Source organism: Cinclus cinclus, chromosome 3, assembly GCF_963662255.1.
Source record: "Cinclus cinclus chromosome 3, bCinCin1.1, whole genome shotgun sequence".
In the NCBI taxonomy this organism is placed as follows: Eukaryota; Metazoa; Chordata; class Aves; order Passeriformes; family Cinclidae; genus Cinclus; species Cinclus cinclus.
Window position 1 is genome coordinate 17,644,086 of NC_085048.1, and position 24,121 is coordinate 17,668,206.

At 40.2% G+C, this 24,121-nt stretch overlaps 1 protein-coding gene across 4 annotated transcripts; it reads right to left on the bottom strand.

Moving 5' to 3' along the window:
• Positions 1-1,136: 1,136 nt before the first annotated feature.
• COLEC11 (collectin subfamily member 11) lies at positions 1,137-21,084 on the bottom strand. 4 transcript variants are annotated; one of them, XM_062488508.1, is made up of 6 exons: positions 20,955-21,084; positions 15,112-15,183; positions 4,929-5,000; positions 4,178-4,231; positions 1,703-1,798; positions 1,137-1,528 (listed from the first exon to the last, which is right to left on the bottom strand). In XM_062488508.1, exons 1-6 carry the CDS (start codon positions 21,082-21,084, stop codon positions 1,137-1,139), a joined length of 816 nt encoding a protein of 271 aa, XP_062344492.1. The 4 variants fall into 4 exon arrangements, with proteins under 4 accessions (XP_062344492.1, XP_062344493.1, XP_062344494.1 ...); XM_062488509.1 differs by lacking the exon at positions 15,112-15,183; XM_062488510.1 differs by lacking the exon at positions 4,929-5,000.
• Positions 21,085-24,121: the final 3,037 nt, after the last annotated feature.

Genomic DNA, 24,121 nt, shown 5'->3' on the forward strand with positions numbered 1-24,121 from the left:
ATTTATTACTGCTATATATATAATCAGGAAAACTGTGGAAACTTTTCTGCTTTTCAGGGGATTATTTTAACAATCTGTGTAAACATGTAAGCTTTTTCCTTACTAAAAGGAACTGATAGCTAATGTGTTTTCATGAGCTTAATTGCACATATATGAAGTCTGCCTTAAATAGTGGGGGGCTGGTATTTTGCTTGTTTTGTAACAAGACGCACCAAGATTATCCTAAAAAAATGTGAAAAGTTTACTTTAGTGTATTATTTAGGGTCTGAAATACTTCATGCACTGAATCCTTTTCAACTAAAGAACGCAGAAAATCGAATTGTTGCTTTTACGTTTAGCCAACCGCAAAACACCATCTGCATAAAAACCCTCTTTAAATACTAAATTATAAGAATTGTCATAGCATACAATCTGGGAATCATAGAATAGTTTGGGTTGGTAGAGACATTAAAGATTACTTAGTTCCACCCCCTGCCATGGGCAGGGACCCTTTTCACTAGACTTTGCCCTCCCTCAGCACTAAAATTCAGTTTACTTAAATGCTTTTTGTTCATACATCTGTGAACCATTTAATAAAGAAGCATTACAAAACTGGTAGGAATCACGACTTTTTGGTTTGCTTTGGCCAGTTTTAAAAAAAGAACAAAGTTGTAACATTCAAAAAACCTACAGAAATATTTGTACTAATTAACTGGAGTATACAAAATATTTGTCTTGTTGCCAAAATATCCCTGTAGCGCTACCAGAAATTAGCATTTATAACTAAAAATTTTACTAAGATAAAATAACATCAGGGATCTAATTCTAACTGTTCTAACACGTAGAGGCCAAATTCTGCCTTCCTTTACAGTCATGTAATCACATTTGTTAATTGTTGTAAGGGCAAAATGCAGCCCAAAAGCATATTTTTATCTAAATAGACATATCTTCCTACATAAAAAAAAAGCCAACCAAGCTATGCCTTATTACTGCTCTTCCCTTCTGAAGGGTAAATTCTGATATTCGAAATACCTAAACTGTATTTACAGCTGTACAACTCTGAGACTTGCAAGACTTCACTTGTACTCTATAAACACCGAGTAACTTGTACAATTGTCTTAAACATTTTTCTTCAAATAAAGAAAGAGCAGACCAGCTTAGACATTTTCCTTGTCAAATTCGCACACAAAATACATGGTAATGTGACACGCAACATCATTCCAGCCTCCGGACGCCACCATCTCCACACAGTCCTCCTCGTCGTAGGCGTTGTTGGGCTCCCCGCTGCGCCATTTGTTGAACGTCTGCATGGGTGACCGGTCAGAGTAGACGAAATTCCCCTCTTTCTCCAGGTCGTTAATCCCAATGAAGACTCTGGTGAGCCCAGCTTGGTTGATGTACGAGGCAATCAGGTTGTTGGCAGTCTCATCCTTGGGCATGCTCAGCGTCCCTCCTCTTCCGTGGCAGTACAGCTGGGCTTCCTTGTACCTCTTCTCCTCCTTGACCAGCAGATAGATCTTATTGTCTGTCTCACGCACGCCGGCGACAGCTGCGGGGGAGGGCAGTGCTGAAAAGTGAGCACTCGCATTTCTATAAACCAAGTCACTGCACACCCCAAAATAGCTTCACAAATCAGAGGTGGAACGGTGACACTCTTTGAGAGTGATTACACCGATAAAATGAGGCAAAAAGAAAGGAAAACAGTTATGTAAAATTAACCTACCATTTTTTATGAATTTTAGCTCTGTCATCAGCTGGGCTACTTGAATATCCATCTCACCAATAGCCTTCCTTAGCTGACTGCACTCACAAGGGATGCCTGTGAAATGATATAAATACACCCAAATCAGAAAGCTGCCTAATTTCAACAATTATCTCAACAATTTTATGAAAAGGCCCAGTGTGACAGCCCAGGAGAAAGCTGTCTTGCAAGTAATAGACAGAAAATTAGGGCCTTCACTACCCTGCACCATGATATGATTCTCAGGGGTGTCTGGGCCTATGCAGAACAGCTTCATTCACTTCCTACGAATCTTCAGCCCTGAATAATTAGCACTAACCTAAACACAGATAGATATTCTCTGCAAAAAAACCACAATATTTTTAAACTAAAAACATTTTCCACAGCTACCCATTTTCAGTAAAATTATTTTGTTTAGATTTCTCAAAGACTTCTTTCACAGAAAAAAAAATTGTTTGCAAGTTCTTCCCGAGGAACATATTAGAGCAGATCCAAAATTCCAGCCACACAGTGCACATAATTACCAGCAAAATGCAGTTCTGTGTTTTTGAAAGCACAGAATTTACAATACTTCTCACAATAAAATTAGACAATAGAAAATCATCTATTAACCCAAACTGGTAACCCAAACTAGTATCAGTTTGACAAAGATAAGCTGAATGAGTACTAAAAGGATACTTGTCACATCTTTGACCACAAATCTCAAAATGAGGATCAATTACTATTTGCATTTATTACAGTTTGCCGTTCTCTATGTAATTATTAAAATCTGCATTGGACTACCCAATTATTCAGCTCAGTTGTGTAAGTCAATCCAAACACAAGGTGCTTACCCTGCAAAACTGTGCAAGCTGGCCAGGTGCTTGGCACGCTGGTTCAGAAATTAAAGTGACAAATTATGTTCTCATGAGAAATCTAATCTGTGCACCTCCAATGCACCCTGCCAGGAAGGGATGAATTCAGTCAAATCCAAACCTGCCACTCTTGCAAGGTTTTCATTTCTTACGCTAGGCTGTTTCTCTAGAATATCTGTATGCTACTGGAAGATCCATATACTTCCGTATAAGGATCTGAAGAGTGGGTGACAAGAAGACCGAGCCAGTTTCTGCTTGGTGGTGCCAAGCAGTAAGACAGGAGGCAATGGGCAGAAAGTGATGCACAGGAAGTGTTGGGCGTTGGTTCTTTCCCTTTTCCCTCTGTGGAATTTTCCCCATTGTCATGCTAAGATACCTGTTGACTGGGCCCTGGTGGCAAGGGGGAGGGGAGAGAGGAGGGAAACCCCTCAACATCCAAACATCCAGAAGAGCAGACAGAAGGCTCTGGCTCTCCCCATTTCCCCGCGGAGTTCGGACAAGAAGGACAATCGCCGTCTCAGCTCCATCCCTGCCATCCCAGAATCGGGAGCCATCCTCACTGCTGTCAGACCCTGCCCTGCTGCCTTCTCGCTGTAACCTGCCACCATCCAGCACTCTGCTGAGCACCAGGACCCACACCGTGAGCGGAGAGCTCTCTCTCCATCTCTCTCTCCCCCTGGGACAGCTCTGCCATCACCCCCAGCCCTCCTGCGGCTCTGCGGGACCCGCCCGCCCCCAGCACCGGGAACTGCAGCTCAGGGAAAAGGTGCCTGCAGCCAAAAAACACTGGGACTGAGTTACTGTTCTGTTTGTGGGTAATTTCATAGCTGTTGTTGTTCTTGTTTGTCTTGTTAGATATACTAGTAAAGAACTGTTATTCCTACCCCCATATCTCTGCCTGAGAGCTCCATTAATTTCAAAATCATAATAATCTGTAGGAAGGAAGGATCATATTTTTCTGTCCAAAGGGAGGCTTCTGCTTTCCTTAGCAAACACTTGTCTTTCAAACCAGGACAGGAAGTTGCTCCTGAACATCAGGAAGAACTTCTTTACTGTGTGGGTAACAGAGCATGGGAATAGATTACCCAAAGAGGCTGTGGAGCCTCCCTCACTGGAGATATCCAAGAACTGTCTGGACCAATCCTGAGCCATGTGCTCTGGGATTACCCTGCTTTTGAACAGAGCTTGGACCAGGTGAGCAGTGTGGTCCCTTCCAACCTGACCCATTCTGTGATCTGTGTTCTTGACAATCTTCTGCTCCTATAGCCATAATCCATGAAGGGGAAGGAGCATCCAACCTTCTCCTTTGTGTTGACTGGAAGACAAAGTGAGATATGCAGAGACATCCCTTTGCCCTAGTGATAAATGATATAGACAGTCTGACTTCACTTCCCACTAGACTTCTGGAGAGATTACTCTTCTGAGAAAGTGTGAGATATTGTTTTAACACATACACCACAAGTCCAGCAGCTGCTGCAACTTCAATGATTTTAACTAATTTGAAGATATCACAGTACCTATTAAAAATCATTCATTATTTCCCCCAGTATGTAAACAGATGCATTTTTAGTGATGAAAGGTCTTTCATATAAACAAGGATTACCTGGGTCACCATTAGGACCTGGTGGTCCTATGTCACCATTATCTCCTTTTTCACCTGGAGACATGAAAAAGAACATAATGTTAGTACAGTCTTTTCTGTCAATAGTTCATTTAGCGCTTACCTATTTTTTCTCTACTAAAATTCAAATGTGGAAAGTAGAAATATAGTCAAGCAAAAATAAAGGTTTTTCTCTCCTAGACCAGCCAAACCTATGAAACTTGAACCAAAATAATATGTACCAATATCCACTTCTTGACATTCATAAACTTCATAGAACCAGTGAATTCAGATGCTGTAGAAGGCAAAGGGCGGGATATACCTAAATTTCTAATCATAATCTAGATAATTAGGTAAACACTGGTTCAAATTACTTAACCAAAGTCACATAGGAAGCCTATGGAGACGTCAACATAAGAAAACACATCTTCTGCCTCTTAAAAGTCTGTCAAAGTACAGCACGTCTTCCCACTGCTTTAACTGTCCATACTTGTGTGATGGTGCAAAGTTCTTTATTTACCCTCAAACCAGGATACTCACAGTCCTTTAAGAATAAATATACTGCTGTCACAGCAAAAGGTAAGTGGTTGAGAGATCTCAGTGATCTGACTGACTACAGTGTGAGAAAATTCCTACTAAGGTAAAGTGTGAGACTTGTCTGCCATTTTTCAAGCCCCTAAAATTTTCTCAAACGTAAATGATCACATATTTTTCACCTGAAACACAAATTGAGAAACAATTGAATTAAACATACCTTTTGAACCAATAGGACCAATTTTTCCATGCCGTCCTATGCTGCCCTTCTGTCCTTTGTCACCCATTTCTCCTATACATAACAGAAGGATGAAAGGCACAAGGTAGCAATGTAGTCTGATTCATTCCGGTTGTATTGTGTTTGCAATATCACTTTTTACAATGAAGAAAACTATGCTATATCCAAATATTAATTGAAATTCCAGAGGTCTAGCTCCATCCTTGTGAAGAACTTACATACAGCAATCTAGACAGTGATTTTATCTTTGCTAAACAATTGACATTAACAAGGCATGAAGGTGTAATTATCAACAGCTCTTGGCTGAAAACCACTGGAAAGGCTTTTGCAAACTTCTTTCAGCTGATCATGATAATCATGTTGAAAATACAGAGGATTGTTACATTCAAACATGGATCAGCAGACTAAAACTATTATGGAATTGAGAAGACAGAAAGGATCCAAGCACAATTGACATTTCATCTCATGCAGTGACTTCACTGTAACTGAAGGCTGGCTTTAGGCTTAATGACTTATTTATACAATATAAATACTGTCACATGAGATAAGTTTCCCTCTGTACCACAGTATAAAAGGAGAGGGGATATGAAGAGACTACAGGGATTAATGCCTTCTGAGGTTCCTATCCTGCAGAAATACAAGCCCAAGACTGCTTTAGGAAATATTTATGAAGTTGTTTTCAATGACTGTTGAAAAGATTGCCTCTTTGCTGAAAGTAACATCTGCTATGCACTGGTCGACTACACAGGTGCAAGGAAACAATGAGACAAGCTAGGAGGAAAATCTTCCATAGGGATCCAGCAAATTACTTGTGTAAACTGTCATAGCTCAGCCTCAGCTGTGGATCTATGACAACTGAAGATCTATTGCCTCCTATTGCTACTGCACCTGGACTGACGTACATATTTTTGAAAGCTGGATAATTTTATAACCCATTTTGTCATTACCTTTAACTTAAAAGAGAAATCAATAACAAGTTTCAAAATATAAACTGGTCACTGCTGGGCTAAGAGATGTTGTCTCTATTACTCCATGAAGTCTCAAGCAACTCTTGCCACTGGTGGCATGAGCCAGAAAGAAACAATTTCCTCTGAATTGAGAGAAGCTAAATGTGTGTGGTTTTTTGGTCTAATTAATTATAAGCAAGTCCTACAATCAGTGATTTTCCTTTGTTTCTAATAAGTATCAAATTCAGACACTACTGGACACAGGCTTTCACCAGAAACCAAAAATATTTTTCTCTTATCTATCCTACTGGAAGTACCAGCTTGTAATCAGTTTATCAAGTTGCTCTGAAAATGATGTCCCTTGCTTTGCATATTAATGAATTGGGATTACCATTACAGATTATGAGATGTTTGAATGCTTTCTCTTTTCAGGCTGCTACACCTGAAATTAAATAAACTCATAGACCTAATGCATAAATAAAGTAAATTATATAAAATTATTTCACTTTCTTTCTCACAGAAACTGCCCAGAAAATGAACTCGTTCCCAGACACAGCCAGTAAAACCTATGTGCTCTGCTCAGAAGTAAAAGGAAAGTTGTTATCTCAAGCAATGAAGACATACATTAAATCTCCTTTCCTCATTAAAAGAATTGTTCAAATTTGGGATTCTCTTACAGTGACTAACCTCTGCTTCCACTTCAGGGGCTTGCTTATTCTGCTTCTTCTGCAGAATAAATCACAAAGTTTCAAGAGCCACCCATCTGCCTTGAGGGTTTCAAAAGTTTTAATACCTTATGTAAAGCCCTTTATAGTGGCCCTATGGTTGTCAAAAATGCAGTCTGAGGAGTCTTATTGAAATCAGGAAGTGAAAGCTGGAAAGAAATGAGGACAATAAAAGAAATTAAGTCTCCATAGACCAAAAATAGCAAATCAAACAGAAAGAGTGAATAGAGAACTGAAGAAAGTAATCTGTCATCTCTCAGATGAAGTTGGCATACACTTGAACCAATTATAGAAGATTTAAAAGATTTGGGAAGGAACTGAAGAGAAGGAAATTCTAAATTATCTTCTTGGCAGATTTTTCAGGCCTACAAACAAGTGAAGAAATAAAATTCCAGAGATGAATTGTGGGCTGCAAAACAAGTGAAAAAATGGGGGGTTCACTCTGTGCAATACTATAAATGGGGGTCATAGAGTATGGGCAATCTCTTCAGTATTAGTTAGAATAAACAAGAAGATATAAAATTACCTAGAAACAGAAAAAGGCCTCAAAAAGACAAATCTATCCAAAAGGCAAATTCACCATGTCACAGACATTTAATTAAGTCATGTTAAAAAGACAGCAGTAGTTCTATTTGCAAATTTAAGGATTTTAAGACAAATCAAATCAAATTCATGATTTGACATAGAGGACATCACAGACACCTACCTAACAAGAAAAGTAGAAGTGTACCAAACCACACCAAAGGCCTCTTGAATCTAGTGCCATCTTTGACAGCAATCTGCAGAGGATACTTTGAAAAAGAACATAAGATATAGATAAAGATTAAAAAGACTTTCCCCCAGTGCACCTCGATAGTTTTGCAGCAGTCAGCACTCCCAATGCAAATAGCTAGCCTGACTTGAATGAGAATGATATTTTTATAGGATATAATGATGTTATAAGAGTAATCTACATTCAGAACACTTCATTTTAAAAAAACCAAAACTATTGGCGACTGGAAATCAGAAAATTCCAAATATGTAAACAGATTACAGAACTGCTTTACATTGAAAAATCTGAATTATCCACACCAATGAAGGTCAGTGACTGGTGAGGGAACAACGGCTACAATAAGTTACATCTTATCATAGAATCATGAAATGGGACAGGTAGGAAGTAACCTTAAAAATCACCTAGTACCAACCCCCTTCCATGGGCAGGTACACCTCCCATCAGACCAGGTTACTCAGGGCCCCATCCAACATGCCCTTGAACACTCTGAGGGATGGAGAATCCACAGTTTCTCTGGGAAACTTGTTCCAGCATCTCACCATCCTCACAGTAGAGAATTTCTTCCTTATAACTAATCTAAATCTAGCTTCTTTCAGTTTAAAGCCATTCTTCCTTGTCCAATTATTACATGCCCTTGTAAACAGTCCCTTTCCAGCTTTCTTGTAGGTCCCCTTTACCAGAAGAGGCTCCAAGGTCTCCCTGGAGCCTTTTCTTCTGCATGTTGAAGAAGTCCAACTCTCTGAGCTGGTCTTCAAGGCAGACATGTCCCATCCCTCTGATCATCTTTGTGGCCCTCCTCCAGACTTGCTCCAGCAGGTCCATGTCCATTTTATGTTGCGGGCCCCAGAGCTGGATGCAACACTCCAGCCAGGCTTCTCATGAGACCAGAATCGCTTCCCTCAGCCTGTTGCCCACGCTGCTGTTGGTGCAGCACAGGGTGTGGGTGGATTTCTGGGCTGCAAGGGCACATGGCAGCTCAACAGTTGATGTTGAGCTTCTCTTCAACCAACATCCCCATGTTCTTTGCCTCCAGGCTGCACTCAATCTATTCTCCGCCCAGTCTGTATTTGTGCTCGGGATTGCCCAGCCCAGGTGCAGGACCTTGCACTTGGTTTTGTTGAGTTTCACGGGCCCACCTCAAGCCTGTCCAGGTCCTTCTGGGTGGAATTCCTTCCCTCTAGCATGTTGACCATCCGCACAGCTTGGTGGTGTTGGCAAACTTGCAGAGGGTGCACTTGATCCCACCATCTGTGTCACCAACAATGTTAAACAGATATTCTTACATGAATGAACACTGCATAATCACAGGAGGCATTTTACATAGCTGGGGCAAATCAATTTCGCCCAGCATTAGGCATCTTAAAGTTAGGGTTTTCAGTCTAAGATGTTTATCTAAACTCCCACGGTAGGCAATGGAAAAATAAACACCTCTCAGTAGTGATCCAGCCCACTTATGTTAAACAGGTATCATAATGACAAAGTGAAACTCTTAAAGCCTTGCATAACAAAGAGGAGGGGGGGGAAAAAAGAGTAAATTATTATCAATTTATACTAACTAAAAACCAGAATAGCCAGAAAATTTGCAAAGGAGACTAAAGCTAATGAGAAAAAATCCAATCTAGGAAGGCAGCAGAAAATTTTAAAGGATTTAAAAGTACATTCAAAACAAAAATGAAAATAGTATGGTACGTTCCTGAATAGAGGAGCTTGTTTGGAGGCAAGCAAAGCAAAATAACTGCCCTCATGAAATATTGTCTTGCTAGAATTATGTTAACAACGCAGTACCAAGTTTCTTCAAACCAGTGGTCCCTCTAGCCCAAGACCTTGTCTCCTTTGGTGGCAGCAGAAGGTGCAGTATGGGAAGACCCCACAACCACAGCCACCATCTACAAGTGGAATTGCTGGATCTGTCCCCAGAAGCTTCAGAGACTGCCTCCTAGTTCAGGTATGATAGGATCTGGTGATTCTGTAACCTTGATTATAACCTCAATCTACTTGGTACAAATGCAAGAGTCTCAGTTTCTCCTGTCATAAGGCAGGTCCTCTTTTTCACATTCTTGGTGCCCATCTCTCACCTCTCAAGTCATTATTGAGAGACAGAGGACAGAAGAACATTCTTAAGACAGTGTATGTCAGGCTTTTGTACAGTACAAAATCAGCTGCAAAACGAAGCTTCCTGTTTTGTCCTTTGTCCTTTTGTCATCCTTTTGTGATGATGGGCAGTGTTCTGTTGGCCTTGGGACTCTTGCTAATGACTTCAGAGCAGTCCTTGAGTTTTAAGTGACAGTCTGGGGTTTTGGCATCATTTAAGTATGGATTAAATCGTGCATCCCTAATTTCCCTAGGCAATATATTTATTTACACTGAAGCCCATCTGCCACCTTTTTGCCCACTCAGTTTAGCAGGATTTTCTCAAAATCCTATTGAGTTCAGGTGAAACTGAAAGACAGTTTTGAACCAGATACCCACTTTGTGAATTCACAGCTGTCAATGTCAGGATTTTTATATGGAATACTGCCTGCAACACTCCTTAGCGAGCAATAAATTCATGTAGAAATCGACTCAGAAATGCAAAGGATTGATTGATTACATATTAATGAGGAATCAGTAATAATAAAATATAAATTAAGATATTATTACCTCTTTTTAGAATTTGATTATACAAATGACTGAGCACTCTGGCTCCAATCCTGTTAAATTAATGAGTCTTCCCTTCTACTTAAGAGGCTGTGCCTATATTAGTAAACTAAATGCCTGGGAATATTCCCTGGCAGTGGGAAACAGGTAGTCAAGAATGGGACACTCCATGATACTAAATCGTCTTACTCTTCAAGCCAGGATAATCTTACAAGCTGCTCATTGTGTCAGCTCCCAAAATATGCCCAAGAACTGCCCGGGAAAGTGTTAGCTGACAAAAGCCAGTATCACTGTGCTAAACTGCAAAGGTAGAGAGAGTTGAATTCCAAGCCCAAGAGCAGAATGTGACTCTGTATCACATACCACTATAGTTGTATATAAATTAAGTACAATTGTATAAAGGCTGAAATTAAAATACTAAAATAGTATACATTTAAAATGGTTATGGTTCTAAGAAAATTGAAATATCTTGAACTTATTTTTAATGTTCTATTCCTTTGATGTTACATTCCAAGTGTAAATCCACTTTGCCCTCCTTATTTTGATTGCTGTGAGGCACTCTGGGAATATTTACAGGATGGTACTGTTACTGATCTATTTGTGTGGAATTTGAAAACATGGAAGTTACAGCCTCACAGACTGCACCAGGACTCAGTTAAATAACTGAGTTTACTCCCACCATGGGAGAGCACAGTACAGCCATCAGTGCAAGTGGGGAAAGTTATTCTGTGAACTTCACAGCCCAAAACTCACACTGCAGTACACACTCAAACAGCTATTGTACTTGACCCAGTGCTCTATGCTTTACATAAGGCCAACACAGTTTTATATTCTGCTGACATGCTATGCATCATAATTGACCTACACAATTAATTAAAAGCAATGAGGAAAGAAAGTGGAATTTAACCTTAATCAGCACTCAAAGACATTAGTATTTCTGATGTCACCCTGAAGCATCAGGACAGCCAGAGCAAGATTTGTTTCAGGTAAGCACCAGAAAGTTTTAATTTTTAATTTCTCTGAGTTACCAAATCTGAAAATATCCTGAGTAAAGGATATGATAAAAACATTTGCAGCACTTTCTGATCTTGAGCTGTTCAGGCCAAATACGCCATAAGAAGACAGTTTCTTTTGTAAGCAATTTTATGATATTACACCCATGAAGTTCAAAGAAACTAAACACATTTTCTTGAACATGAAATTGCTAGAAAAATGAGACAAAGAAAGGGAAAAGAAAAAAATAAAAGAAAAAAGATCAGTGTGATTTTGATAATGTAAATTAAGATCAAAAATAGAAAACTCTACAAACGTGGCAGAAGGATTACAGTTTCTCTCTCATGTAAACCATCACTTACTCAAAGAGGAGAAAAATAAAATGAAATTTAGCAGCTTTCATCAACAGAAGGAGACAAGTATTACACCAAGACAAAATGATCATGTTTCAAGAGAAATACAAGGGGTTGAACACATGCTAACACCTTGACTGAAATTCAACAGACTACTGCATAGAAGCAGGGTTGCTGTCCATGGGTGTTTTTAGGGGCAAATGCAAAGTGAAGTGATTTTTGCCAAACATATTGTAATAGTTTATTTTTGTCTGAATGTTCCATCTTCTGGATAAGAAATAAGAAAATCCTTGGTATGCTGGAAGAGAATATAATAAGTTTCATGCAGCTTGAGAGTATAGAAAAGTATTTATGTATGAACTTAGCTACAGGTCTGCACATTACATACAGTTTGTAGAGGTTAACCAGAGACTCAAAGGTCAGGAGACTGAAAGGTTTTCCCACATCAAAGTTGGATACTCTTCTGTGTGTCCTTTCCACAGACTAGAAATTACATCTGTAAAGTCTGTTTGCTTATCCAGGCAACACTGGCATTCAAAGTATACTGGATATAGTACCAGGATGAAAAGTGGTGCCATATAATCCAAATTGTTCTTAAGGTATCTGTGTTTTTTCCTTTGACAAAGCACTTGTGGAAAGGAGTTGATGAAGACAAATATCTACAAAATGCACAGCATTAATGAAATAACTGGTTAATTAGAATTATTTTAAACAAGAGCCTGTTTGTAGAAATTTTTGAATGCAAAAAGGAAAGCAGAAAAATGTTGCTACAGAAGTAGTAAGAAATTTTGCCTGTGTTTAGTTGAAAGTACTACCTGGAAAAATACTGATACAGCATGCAGTGATATTCAATTTTCTTCAATCTCCTTTCTGTTTCATTTATGTTTTCTTGTGGTGTGTTTCCACTTCAGTGTTTCTTCTTTCAGGCTAATCAGAATTCTGGACTTTTGCAGGTATGAAAAACTAGAAAATCACCACTGTTACTAGCATTAATCAATCATACCTTATGAGAACTATTTTCCAAACAAACGCAATTTTACAATATAAAATAAATAAATTAAATGCTTCATCATGGTTTGCCCTGACTGAAAAAGAGTACTTCTACATCTCAGATTGTCCAAAGCATTTTGAAGTGACATGACAAAATGCCAAGATAGAGAAACATGCAGGACAGCGTGATGAGAGGGCTTCTCAAGAAGCTGTCAAGACAACCTCATGCTGAAGGACACAGAGAAGGCTGAGGCAATCAGTGCTTTCTTTGCCTTTGCCTCTGCTGCCAAAGTCTGCTCTCTGGCCTCCCAGTTGTGCATGTCTGGTAGCAAAGATCTGGGGAGGATGAGCTACTCCTGGCAGCTGACAGTTGAGCGAGGGACTGCTTCACCTGGATGTACATGAGCCCATGGTCCTGCCCACAGGGCATTCAAGGGTGCTGAGAGGGCTAGCTGGTGCTGCTGCAAGGCTGCCAAAGTCTAACCAGCAGCTGCTTATGAGTTCCTCATTAGGGAGGAACGGGAGGAAGAAGTAGAAGATGCTCCATGCTGGCAGGAATGGTTGGTGCATTGGAGGATGGTCCTGCCTGTCAGGAGGAGCTTGAAAAGCTGCAGAAATGTGTGGATAGGAATATCATGGGTTCAGCCAAATCCTAAGTTCCTCTCCAGTGATGCTTTGATGAAGTCTGACCAATGGCTGGGTAAAAAAACTCCTTTGCCCAAGAGGATCCAGAGATTTTTGGGCCCTCATACACGAGAAGCAAACAGAAGTCCAGCCGAGGAAGATGGTTTTATTTAGCTTAGAATACAGAAGGGTAAGGGGGAACTTAATTGCAGTCTTCCACTACTTATAAGGAGTTTCTAGAAAAGATGCAGCCTTTTCTTTTTAGAGACATGCAGAGAAAGGGTAAAATGTAATGATTACAAGTTACAACAGATCTTTCACGATTGCACTAGTGAAACAGACTGATCAACATGTATGTGGAATCTCCATCCTTGGAGATTTTCAAAAGTCTACTGGACAAGGCCATGAGAAATCCTCTCTGATATTGAAGTCTGCCTTGTTTAAAGCAGGAGATTGGACTAGATGAGCTTTTTACAACCTTTTAACCTAGACTATTCCATCATGCTTCACTTCATGCTGCATTGCCTTGCAAGAGCCAAAAGTTTCATTTCCAATATTTTTTTTTTCTAAGAGTCATCCTTGAAAGTACATTTACATAAGGGAAACACACTGACTGAACAGACACCTCATGGAAGTTATAAATTTTTTAATGCATTGTAGGAGGAAGAGTTCTAGCTATGGATTTTGGTCCCAGGGTAATCAGTATCAGACTTCCAAAACTGACTAAAAGAACAACGTAACAGATTGCTTTGAAGGAAAGACTGCAAACTCAGTTCAGTAAAAACTAACTCCAACCTTCTAATGACAGGAATGTCAATTGTTACTTTCAATATTGAAATCAAAGGATTTGACTCCTCCTAATTTGAACCTTTCAGAACATAAACCTCTTGGAAAACTTATGAAGGTCAAATTTCCTCCTTGCTTCAGGAGGAAAACGAATGTGAAAAGAGAGAATTTCCTGTAAGACAGAAATTCTATGTTTCTCTCAGCTGCATAACTGAACACTGTTGAGCACCATTCCTTTCAAGAGCTCAAAATATTTTTGAATTACAATGCAAACAAATCTATCACCATTTTCCCATATCCAAAAAAATGTAGGAACACTCATGTTCATCTTTGCCTATTATAGCTTACTGCCTTCCCTCAATGGTTTTAATTAAGATATTGTGAGTGCTGAAATTCACCAAAAAAAAAGAAGAAACAAGAAAATCTAGCCTTGCAATTTTTTCCCTCTGATCTAATATGAGGTTTGTATTTGCAGAAGGCAAATTATGAAGGAAACATTATGACGCCTTTCTTCACAGAAAAATTCTTTAAAAATCAAGATTTATTTTTTTATTTCCAAAATGCATCTTTTTAACCAAAGGTAATACTTAGTCTACAAATGAGTGCATATAGTTGTACTAATTTTGGCTAAATTAAATTAAGTTCATTTTTATCATCGTAGCTTGGATGGTGCTATATTTGGGATTTGTGACCAAAACAATGTTGGTAACACAAACATTTGTTACTGCTGAACGGTGCTTGCACAGGATTAAGGCATTTTCTGCTCATCACCCCACCCCACCAGTGAGGAGGCTGGGAGTGCACAAGAAGATGAGAGGGGACACAGCCAGGACAGCTGACAACAAGTGACCAAGGGAAATTCCCTAACCTCTGGCACTGTGTTCAGTACGTAAAGCTGGGGGAAGAAGAAGAAGGAATGGCAGGGGGTTTGAAGTGATGGTGTTTGTCTTCCCAAGTCACTGTTATGTGTGATGGGCCCTGCTCTCCTGGGCATGGCTGAACACCTGCCTGCCCTTGGGAAGCACTGAATTAATTCCTTGTTATGCTTCGCTTGTGTGCCTTTGCTTTCCCTATTAAACTGTCTTTATCTCAACCCATGGGTTTTCTCACTTTCACCCTTCTGATTCTCTCCCCCAGACAAACCAGAAGATGTGAGTGAGTGGCTACATGGGGTTGAGCTGCTGGCTGGGGTTAAACCACAACAGCAGTAAACAGAAATGCCCAAGGAAGAATTAGCACCCAGTTAAGGGAGCAAGGACCCTCATCATCATCATCTCACAAGAAAAAGCAGCATTTTCTCAGGAATGACTTTCAAGACATCTTCTTTATCAAAGTTACCTTTTTCTCCTGGAGGTCCAACTCTGCCTGGACGACCTGGGGCACCTTTCTCCCCCTTTTCTCCAGCCTCTCCTGCAGATAAAAAAGTAAACAAAAAAGAAGAATCATATTAAACCAGGACTATTTTCTGTTAGCAGAATGACAAGAATACCGTTCTCTCCAGTGAAAAAAATAGAAGCAGATGTGATCTGATTTAACAGCTTTACTTGATGGACAGAAAACAGAATTTTCTTCGGTTGATGTAGACACTGGTAAACCCTGTCAATACATTACTGAAATCTTACACAACAGGTCTATTTTTGTGGATGTTACTCATATCAATGACCTCCAAAAAGCCAGCAGCACAACTCACTTAAGTAGAAACTTCAGAATCAGACCCCAAGTTAGCACATAAACTTCTGTGTTCACCAAACTCTTTCCAAGCCTCTGCTAAGGACATGCTTAAGTCTCAAGTGAAAATGGCTTAACTATGACCTCAAATTAAAAGAAAACATGCCAGTTTTGAGACCTGTAAGAAGGTTCTGCTACCTCCATCATTAGAGAACCATTTTTAAGCATGAAAGCATTAACTCCCTACTCCATATCCTCAGTTATATACTTTTAATCTCTGAGGTATGAACCACTATGTAGTGTATTTACATGCACATAGCTTGTGGCGCATCATTATATTCAGCATATTTAAACATCACTTTCTGTAAAAAGTGCTTGCCTCCCTGGTTCCTTTCATTAAAAATTTGGGGATGCTTAGCTTGTTTTGCCCCCTACAACTCTCCTACTAGTGTAGTCTGCCACTGACATAAAATTAAAATCTCTGACAAACAGAAGTTTAAAGAATTATTTATACAGTTACTGTGACAAAACAATATTTATACGATGAATGAGAAGAAAGTTCTATGGCTTCCACAGAACATAAAGTGCTGCTATTTAAATTTCAGAGTTAGCACAGCACATATGATGTCCCAACACTGTATTTCTATGGCGGAGAGTGAGCATTAGCTGCTCTCCAGGAAGCTGATGGAAACACCACAGCAGGAAAGTCAATGCACACCACAAGCCCAGTTCTCTGGCATAGCTGGCAGCTGGTTCAGAGAGCAGTCATAGAGATGACAACGTAAAAACATGCCACACCATGGCACATTTCAAATATGTGGCCTCCAGCTCTCTTTCCATCTCTCTCTTCATCGTAGACCTAGGTGGCTGTGAGCTGAACTCAGCCCTCCATCTGTTATATTTTCATTCTTCAGGCTGCTCCAGACCATCTTCCCTGCCTTCAGACATGCAAAAATAGGCCATTCTCTGACCTTAATGAGGACAAACTTCACATAATCCCCAGTGAATAATATAGTTAGTATAAAACAGGCTATAATTTGGCACATTTGGGAACGTCGCATTTTTATTATCAAGTAACCAATAGGCTTTGTATGATTGCCTTTCACCCCTCAGGGCCGGTTATGAGTTCTTTGCTTCCCAAAGATAAATCCTGACAATGACTTTTCCTTGCTCTCTGGAGGCTGAGAGCAGGCTATTACAGCCTATCGCTTTACACGTTCTTCAGAGTGAAAGCTGTGCATTAGGGATCAATAAAATAGATCACTCTTGCTTCAGGCCATTACACTTGCCTGCATTTATTCTTATAATACGATGACACCGCATTCCTTAGTGTGGGTGTTTTAAAAAACTTTCTCCAGGAGGAGATTACCCCATTACAGGCCCAGCTACAGACCAGTCGGCATTTTTTCTTATCAGCTGTTTTAAGGAACAAGACCTTGGCCAAGAGGGACTGATCAGTGGTACAGCTCAGCTTTGCCTTGTCTAAGTCCCCAGCAAGTCCCTTGCTGTTTGCACCCTGAACATTGTGCAAATTGAGGAAGTAAAGCCTGTGCAGGTGTCATGGGCAACAAAATAGTTTTCTGTCAAGAAATTTCAATCAATTTAATTTTTCACCAATAAACAATAATGTTTAACTTCTTAATTCATGAAATAAAGTCACCCCTGTGTCTCCTTTCTGGTCTCTAGTCCCTCAATCTACAGCCAAGTCCCTTCAGAACAGGAGGTTGGGATGTGTGCATTATGGTGCCTACCTGACTGGTCTCTTGTGGCCTCTTCCACCAGCCACAGTCCCTTAGCACTTGCATCTCTTTCTCAGTCTCCTCTCCATCCCTTCCTGGATATTTGCTCCAGCCCCACTGCATGAAACAGAACTTTCTTTGTCAGCACAATGCAGCACTGCCTATGCAGCTGAGACAGGGCAAGATGGAGTTAGTAGTGCTCCACAGTGTTGAGATGCCCCATACTCCTAGAAGGAATTTAGCCCTGCCACCAACATGAGCTGTGGTAGGATTGTGGGTATCAGGCCCTGACACTACTACAAGTTCTTCCTACATCATCTCTGGAAGAGATCTTTCTTAATTCAGGTGATATATCTTAAAACTGCTGTTGATTTGCTTCCTTTTGTGAATTCTTTAGGATAGGATTTATCTATGTTTTTATTTGCAACTTCCTACCATAAGCTGTACCATCTACAATGTGCAATGAAAACAGTACACCAAATATTAACTATGTGAGCTATTAAACATTCCTGGCTGGTCATAACTTATTTCCATTACTCAATTTCCCCATGTGAGTAGATGCATCAAGTGTGAGGGTAAAAAAAAAATATTTTTTTTAACATAGCATCCACTTTTTTATGTGCTGAACGTCACTGGGACTATTAAGACAACTCCTGCTTTACATTCTAGAAGGGAGACAAAACATATGGCAAACTGAGAACTTAAGCTTTGAAGGGTTTTTCTGTGTTATTTTTTCCTCCACAATAGTAATAACTTCAATTTCATGTGCTTGTCAAAACAAACTGGACTTCAGGAAGAATATGAGTGAACAGTGTAGCAAGGCTTCATCATCCATTGCTTTTTCACACACAGCACACTTTTCTTATTATTAATATTGCTGGCTTTCAAAAACATGTTCAGACTGCTATCTGCATTCTCAGAGCCATGGTTTTTCCCTTACATTTTTCATGTTATTCCTTAATACTCTTGAGCTAAAAAAAAACCAACACACCAAAACCTGCCCCCCTAAAATAACCCACAAAAATAACTACAAAAGACAAACGAACAAGCAAAAAACCCCCCAAAAAATCAAACCAAAACAAAAATGCCCCAAACATGCAAAACAAGAAAAAACAAAAAACAAAACTCCAGCAAACCACCACAAACCACCAAAACCAGTCCCTAAGATGTAAGTTGCAGTCCTTAATCTCATCCTTGCTTTTTCTATTCTTGATGTCTTTACTGGCTTTCTTCCTCATCCATTCCCACCTCCATACTCATCCCATGCCCCTTCTGATTTCGTCTTTTATTCTGTGGGATCTTAATTGATTTTGTGTCATTTTACATTTATTTAGTTTTCAGTCTCTCTACTCAGTCTCATTCTTGAGCTCTTCTTTCTTCATTTTTTCTCTATTTTTTCTTTTTGTTCTTCTAAAATTCCTCCTTTATGCTCCCCTGCTTTTGCATACTTTTCCCTGATAACTTTCTCCTTCATTACCCCATTTGGGCTCCACTTTTTGCACCACTTCTTAAGTGTCTGTCCTCTGCCACTCACATATCCCTAATTTCTTGCACCTGTTTTTCCCTGAACTTGTTTTTCCCAAAATCTGCAGAGCCATGCCCAGCAGCAGCATAGTACCCTATTTCTCCACCACTGGAGATGTTGCTGGCAGCCCAGCAGAGGAGGAGATGGTGCAGATCTAAAAGCTACAGTGAGCAAATCCTACTGCATGGAAGCTGAAATTTGGGCACATGGCCACACGTGTGCTCAATTTAAAGGAAGCCTTGGCCAGTGAAATGGCTTGGAGCTGTGCCAGTGGGGGACAACAGTATCTCATCACCACCTCTCTGAGCCAGTCCCCCTGAAAGCATTGCTGGAACACTGAAAGCTTTTTAGGGATGTCACATTAACTAGGTCTGTATCAGGCCATTTTGTGCTTCACTGAATTTGTACATCAATCTCCTTCAATTTTGCAAGGCTTATATCTTATGAAACTGAGTGAAATCATTAACACACAGTGGTTTTCAGACCTGTTTCTGGTTTCCAGGCTCAGAATGGGCAAAGGGTCCTGCACAGTTTGCACACCCCAAAAACCTCTGCTGCAAGGATCCTTTAATGCAAGGATCATTATTATTAATGATAATAATGATCCTTGCATTAATATGGTAATCATGGATGCTAATTTTGACCAATTACATAAATAAGGAAACCAATGCAAAGAAGTCACAAAACTTGTCCTGTCAACTTCTTTGATATGAAAAATATTTTCAAATGTTAGGGCTGTGGAGTCTGATTCTTTGGCTGATCTTTCATGCAAATTTGGTCAACATATTTAACTTGGTTGTGTTCTCCTCTGCTAGTCATATTAACAGCACTATCTTACGCCTCTTACAAAGTAAATATATCAAAGAAATTAAACAACTTTACTCAAGCCTTAGTCAAACCTCAGAAGGCCTGGATAAAGTTTTCTTTCTAACTAGAACATCTGCAGAAGGTCTAAATATTATTAATATCAAAGCCACTTATTGAAGTAAATAGAAAAAAAATAGCCTTTGATTGAGTTCAGGCATCAGGTAATAATAATAATAATGACAAAACAATAATAAATATTAAAAAATAATCATATTCTTAAAGTCAACTGGCCAAGCACAGCCTGCATCCCTGTAGCCCAGATCTCTTGCCTCAAGCAGAGGGCAGCAAGCACAAATTGGGCAATGTCTGGAGAGGGCAGTTTACACCCAGCCAAACCCGTGGCCAAACTGGGCTTACATTCAACTCTGTGAACAACTGCAAAACAGAAGTGAGCCTCACCCTTCCCAATCAGTTACTCAGAACAGATAATGCCTGCAGTCCATACTGTGACAACTCAGGAAAGCCCAGAGTTGTACAGATAAGACCAGTTCTGGTTAAGTGAGTTTTGTGACACTACAAGGCATAATTATAAGAAAAACTGAAAGGTTTGTAGTGTGGTTCTTGCACAATGTTTTTTTTTTTTTTTTATTATCAATGATAAACTGGTGGTTTTTCATGGGGTTTTTTGATCCTTAGTTAAAACACATTTCCTCATGTTCAAAAGTGTTACATATCAACAGACAGGTCATAGCATCAACAAGGGGAATTATTGTTATTGACTAAACAGGGATAGGATTTCAACAACCATAATGGATGCTGTTGCTTTAAAATGCTAATTCTTCCCAGTGATTTCTTTCTTACATAAGATTTATTTTTTCCTATGAAAAGACCAATAATTTATTACACCGCCTTCTTTGGGCAAGAGTTTGGGGGCATATTCTATAAAAATGTTGCTTTTTCCCACAAAAACTATAGAAATGCCAAAAAAGCTAACTAACGTTTGCTTTCTTCTAAGGGGTATTTGAGCTTTTGAAAATCAAAAGAAGACAAACAAAAGACAAGAAAACACAAAATAATTCCTAGTACATTGCAAAATGGAAATTAAAACCTCTCCAGGTATAAAGTAGGGCCTGATTTTACAGTTTTTGGGTATGTGTACCACAGCTCAGTACAAACACAGAGAGACCAACCAGGCAATATATAAGAGTAGCAAGCACTAGTGATCATAAGCAAATCTGGGAAGCTAGCATGCATTCTCTGAATAATTTAATTTCACATTATTGACCTTAAAAATCCATTTTTAAAAAGGCTACAAACAGGGGCAAATAAGAGGACAACTGAGAGGCACCTTCTTCGTCTCTGTTAAAACTGTCAGTTATGCAAATGAGCCTGTTAGAACAAAAAGATTAATATTTGAATAATGGAGTGGGCTCCCACATTACCTTTGAGGCCTGGAACAAGAATCTGAACAGAGCAGGACTCCTCTGCAATGTGTTGAGGATATCCAGATCTTAGCAGTGACAGGAAGGCAAGGCTAATTAGAGTCACCAAGAAAACCAGATCTCTCTTCATAATGAACACTTACAGGTCACTGACTCCTAAACAAAAGAATGAATAAACAGTTATAAGAATTCCAAAGGCTTTCAACAGTTTCTGAACACAGGCAGCATCCAACTACAAACACAATATATATTTGTGTGCCATAACACACACAGCTTGAGAAGCACCTGTGCAGCTCCTCCAAGCAGGTTATGTGTTCCTCAGACACACATGAAACAGGCAGCAGCACATTTAGCAGGTTTTCTTGATGTTAGACTGGATGGGATAAAGCTCAGGAGAAATTTAATTAAACAAGAAGGAGATTAAACAATGCTAATAATAGGCAATTCTGTGTTCATGATTTCTTATTGGAGGCAGCAACCTGGAAAGGTGAAAGGAGATAGCACAACATGCAGGCTTAGAATCACAGAGTTGCTTAGACTGGAAAAGACCTCTAAGATCATCAGCCAGCCATTAACCCAGGACTGCCAAGTCCACCACTAAACCGTGTTCCCAAGCGCCTCATCTACATATCTTTGAACTATGTCCAGGGATGGTGACTCAACCACTTCCCTGGGCAGCCTGTTCCAGTGCTTGACAACCCTTCCCATGAAATATTTTTTTCCTATATACAATCTAAACTCACTCTGGCACAACTTGGGGCCATTTCCTCTTGTCCTATTCCTTGTAACCTGGGAAAAAATACCATCTCCACCCTGGCTGCAACCTCCTTTCAAAGCAACTGTAAAGAGCAATAAGGTGTCCCCTGCACCTCCTTTTCTCCAGGCTAAAGTCCACTTCTCACAGGACTTGCATTCCAGACCCTTCACCAGCTCTGTTGTCCTTCTCTGGACACTCTCCAGCACCTCCATGTCCTTCTTGCAGTGAGGGACCCAGAACTGAACACAGGATTTGAGGTGTAAACTCACCAGTGCCAAGCACAGGAGAAAATCCCTGCCCTGGTCCTGCTGGCCACACCACTGCTGATAAAGGGCAGGATGCCATTGGCCTTCTTGGGCACCTGGCCTTGCCCTGAAAGTTGTCAGTACTAAGTTCCCACTTAGAGTAGATACTGCTCTAAAGAGGCAATTCAGTAACAGATGAGACCAGCTCAAAGGCCTGAAACTTCACTTCCCAGCCACCTGGGTGCTGGAATTGTGCCCAGGCAAATCGTCTGATAAAATAGCCCTCATATAAGTCATTGAGGGTGGAAGGCAGGTAATATTTCACTGTATCATTCAATAAAGTTGAATCAGAGTCTTCAATAACTCCTGAAGAGAATCGCCTTTGAAACCTCTCCTAGTCTAAGCTGACAAGTGAAATGGCTTGCCTGAAATTAGACTGTGAAGAGATGTCTCAGAAAACAACCAAACAGAAATGGAGTTTGTGTGAAAGAGCTGTAAAAAATGGTATTTAGGGGGCCTGTAGAATATCTTGACAAAAATGTTATTTATGTATTTCTGATAAGTTTTTTCAGACTGTCCTTAACCTGTACTACACGAATGAGCTGAAGGTCGTAACAGGTTTTTTTTCTTTTTTTATAGTCAACATAAGGCCATGTGCATTTTACATCTAGAGCAAGAAGATTGAGCTATATTAATTTCCACTCCCTGAATCCCTTCAAAAATAAGTCAGCTAGGATTAGGCACAGGTGTGGGACCAGTATGTGGGTCTGTATGCCTCAACATATTGGGGATCTAGGAGAGTGGGATTGTTATTTTTGGGATGGCCTGAAGGTATTAACTGGCATAACAGACGTCTTAGCAGCAAGGCCGAGTAGATGACTTTGGAGTTGGGGGAATAAACTGTCCCTCTGAATTACTACAGTCTGTGCTTCCGTTATCCCCTAGGAGACCAAAGCAAGGGAATCTGATGGGAGCAGATTTTGTGTCCTTCCTCATGTGTGGAGGGCACTGTGTGAGTTACAGACCAGGTTCCTCTGCCTCACAACCCCCTTGCTACACCATCTTTTGCTACATCCACATTGCGGGACAAGGGGCTGCCACAATACACCCCTAAGTTCTTACTGATCATCCAGATCTGGTGAAAAGTCTTCTATATGCTATGAGTCCCTTTTGACCCAAATCTTTTCCTCAGGATTCTTTCCAAAGGAGAAAGACCTGCAGCTGGAGAACAGCACCTTAAAAGGTGGTATCTGTGCTCAGAGCTGGGAAGAACTCTTGGGTCAAGAGATCTCAGTACAGTCCTAGTCTAATGAGCTACACTAGGGCAGGAAACCCAAGGGAAAAGGTAGTCCTGGGTAATGCTGGGTAACTTTCCCATGGGCCAAGGGAGGAACAGGGACTAGCTGAGGATTTCCACAACCTGCCATGTAATCCTGTAATGGGTCAGGCATAAGCTACTTCATAGACAAGCTTTACCAACCAGAAAGAATACCTAGGAGAGTGTGGAACTGCTGCTCAAATATTTAAGCTGTGAAAAGGTTTGTCATTATTGCTCAAGGCTTCTCAAGAGTACAGGGCAAGGTTGACTTTTGCCAAGGATGACCCAAGAATGGGGAACAAGAGCTAGGGGAGAAGGTGCATCAAAAGCTATGCATGAATCTACTAGAATGTGTCCAGAGGAGGGTCACAAAGATGATCAGAGGGCTGGACCACCTCTCCTACAAAAACAGGCTGAGTTGCAGCTGTTCAGCCTGGAGAAAAGAAATCTCAGGGGAAACATCATTGGCGCCTTCCAGTACTTAAAGTGGGGTTATAAAAGAAGAGGGAGAGTGACTTTATACACAGACAGACAGTGACAGGACAAGGAAGAAGGGCTTTAAACTGAAAGAGGAGATATTTAGATGAGCTAGAACAGGTTGCCCAGAGAATTAATGGATGCCCCATCTCTGGAAGTGTTCAAGGCCAGATTGCAGAGGACCCTGGGCAATCTGGTCTAGTAGAAGATGCCCTGCCCATGGCAGAGGGGCTGGAATTAGAAGATCTTTAAGATCACTTCCAACCCAAGTCTTTCTATGATTCTGTGATAAAGGTGGACATAAAGAACTGCAATAGTTAGAGAGGAAAAGTAATGGAAATTTGGATGCCATGAAGAAGCAGCAAGCAGG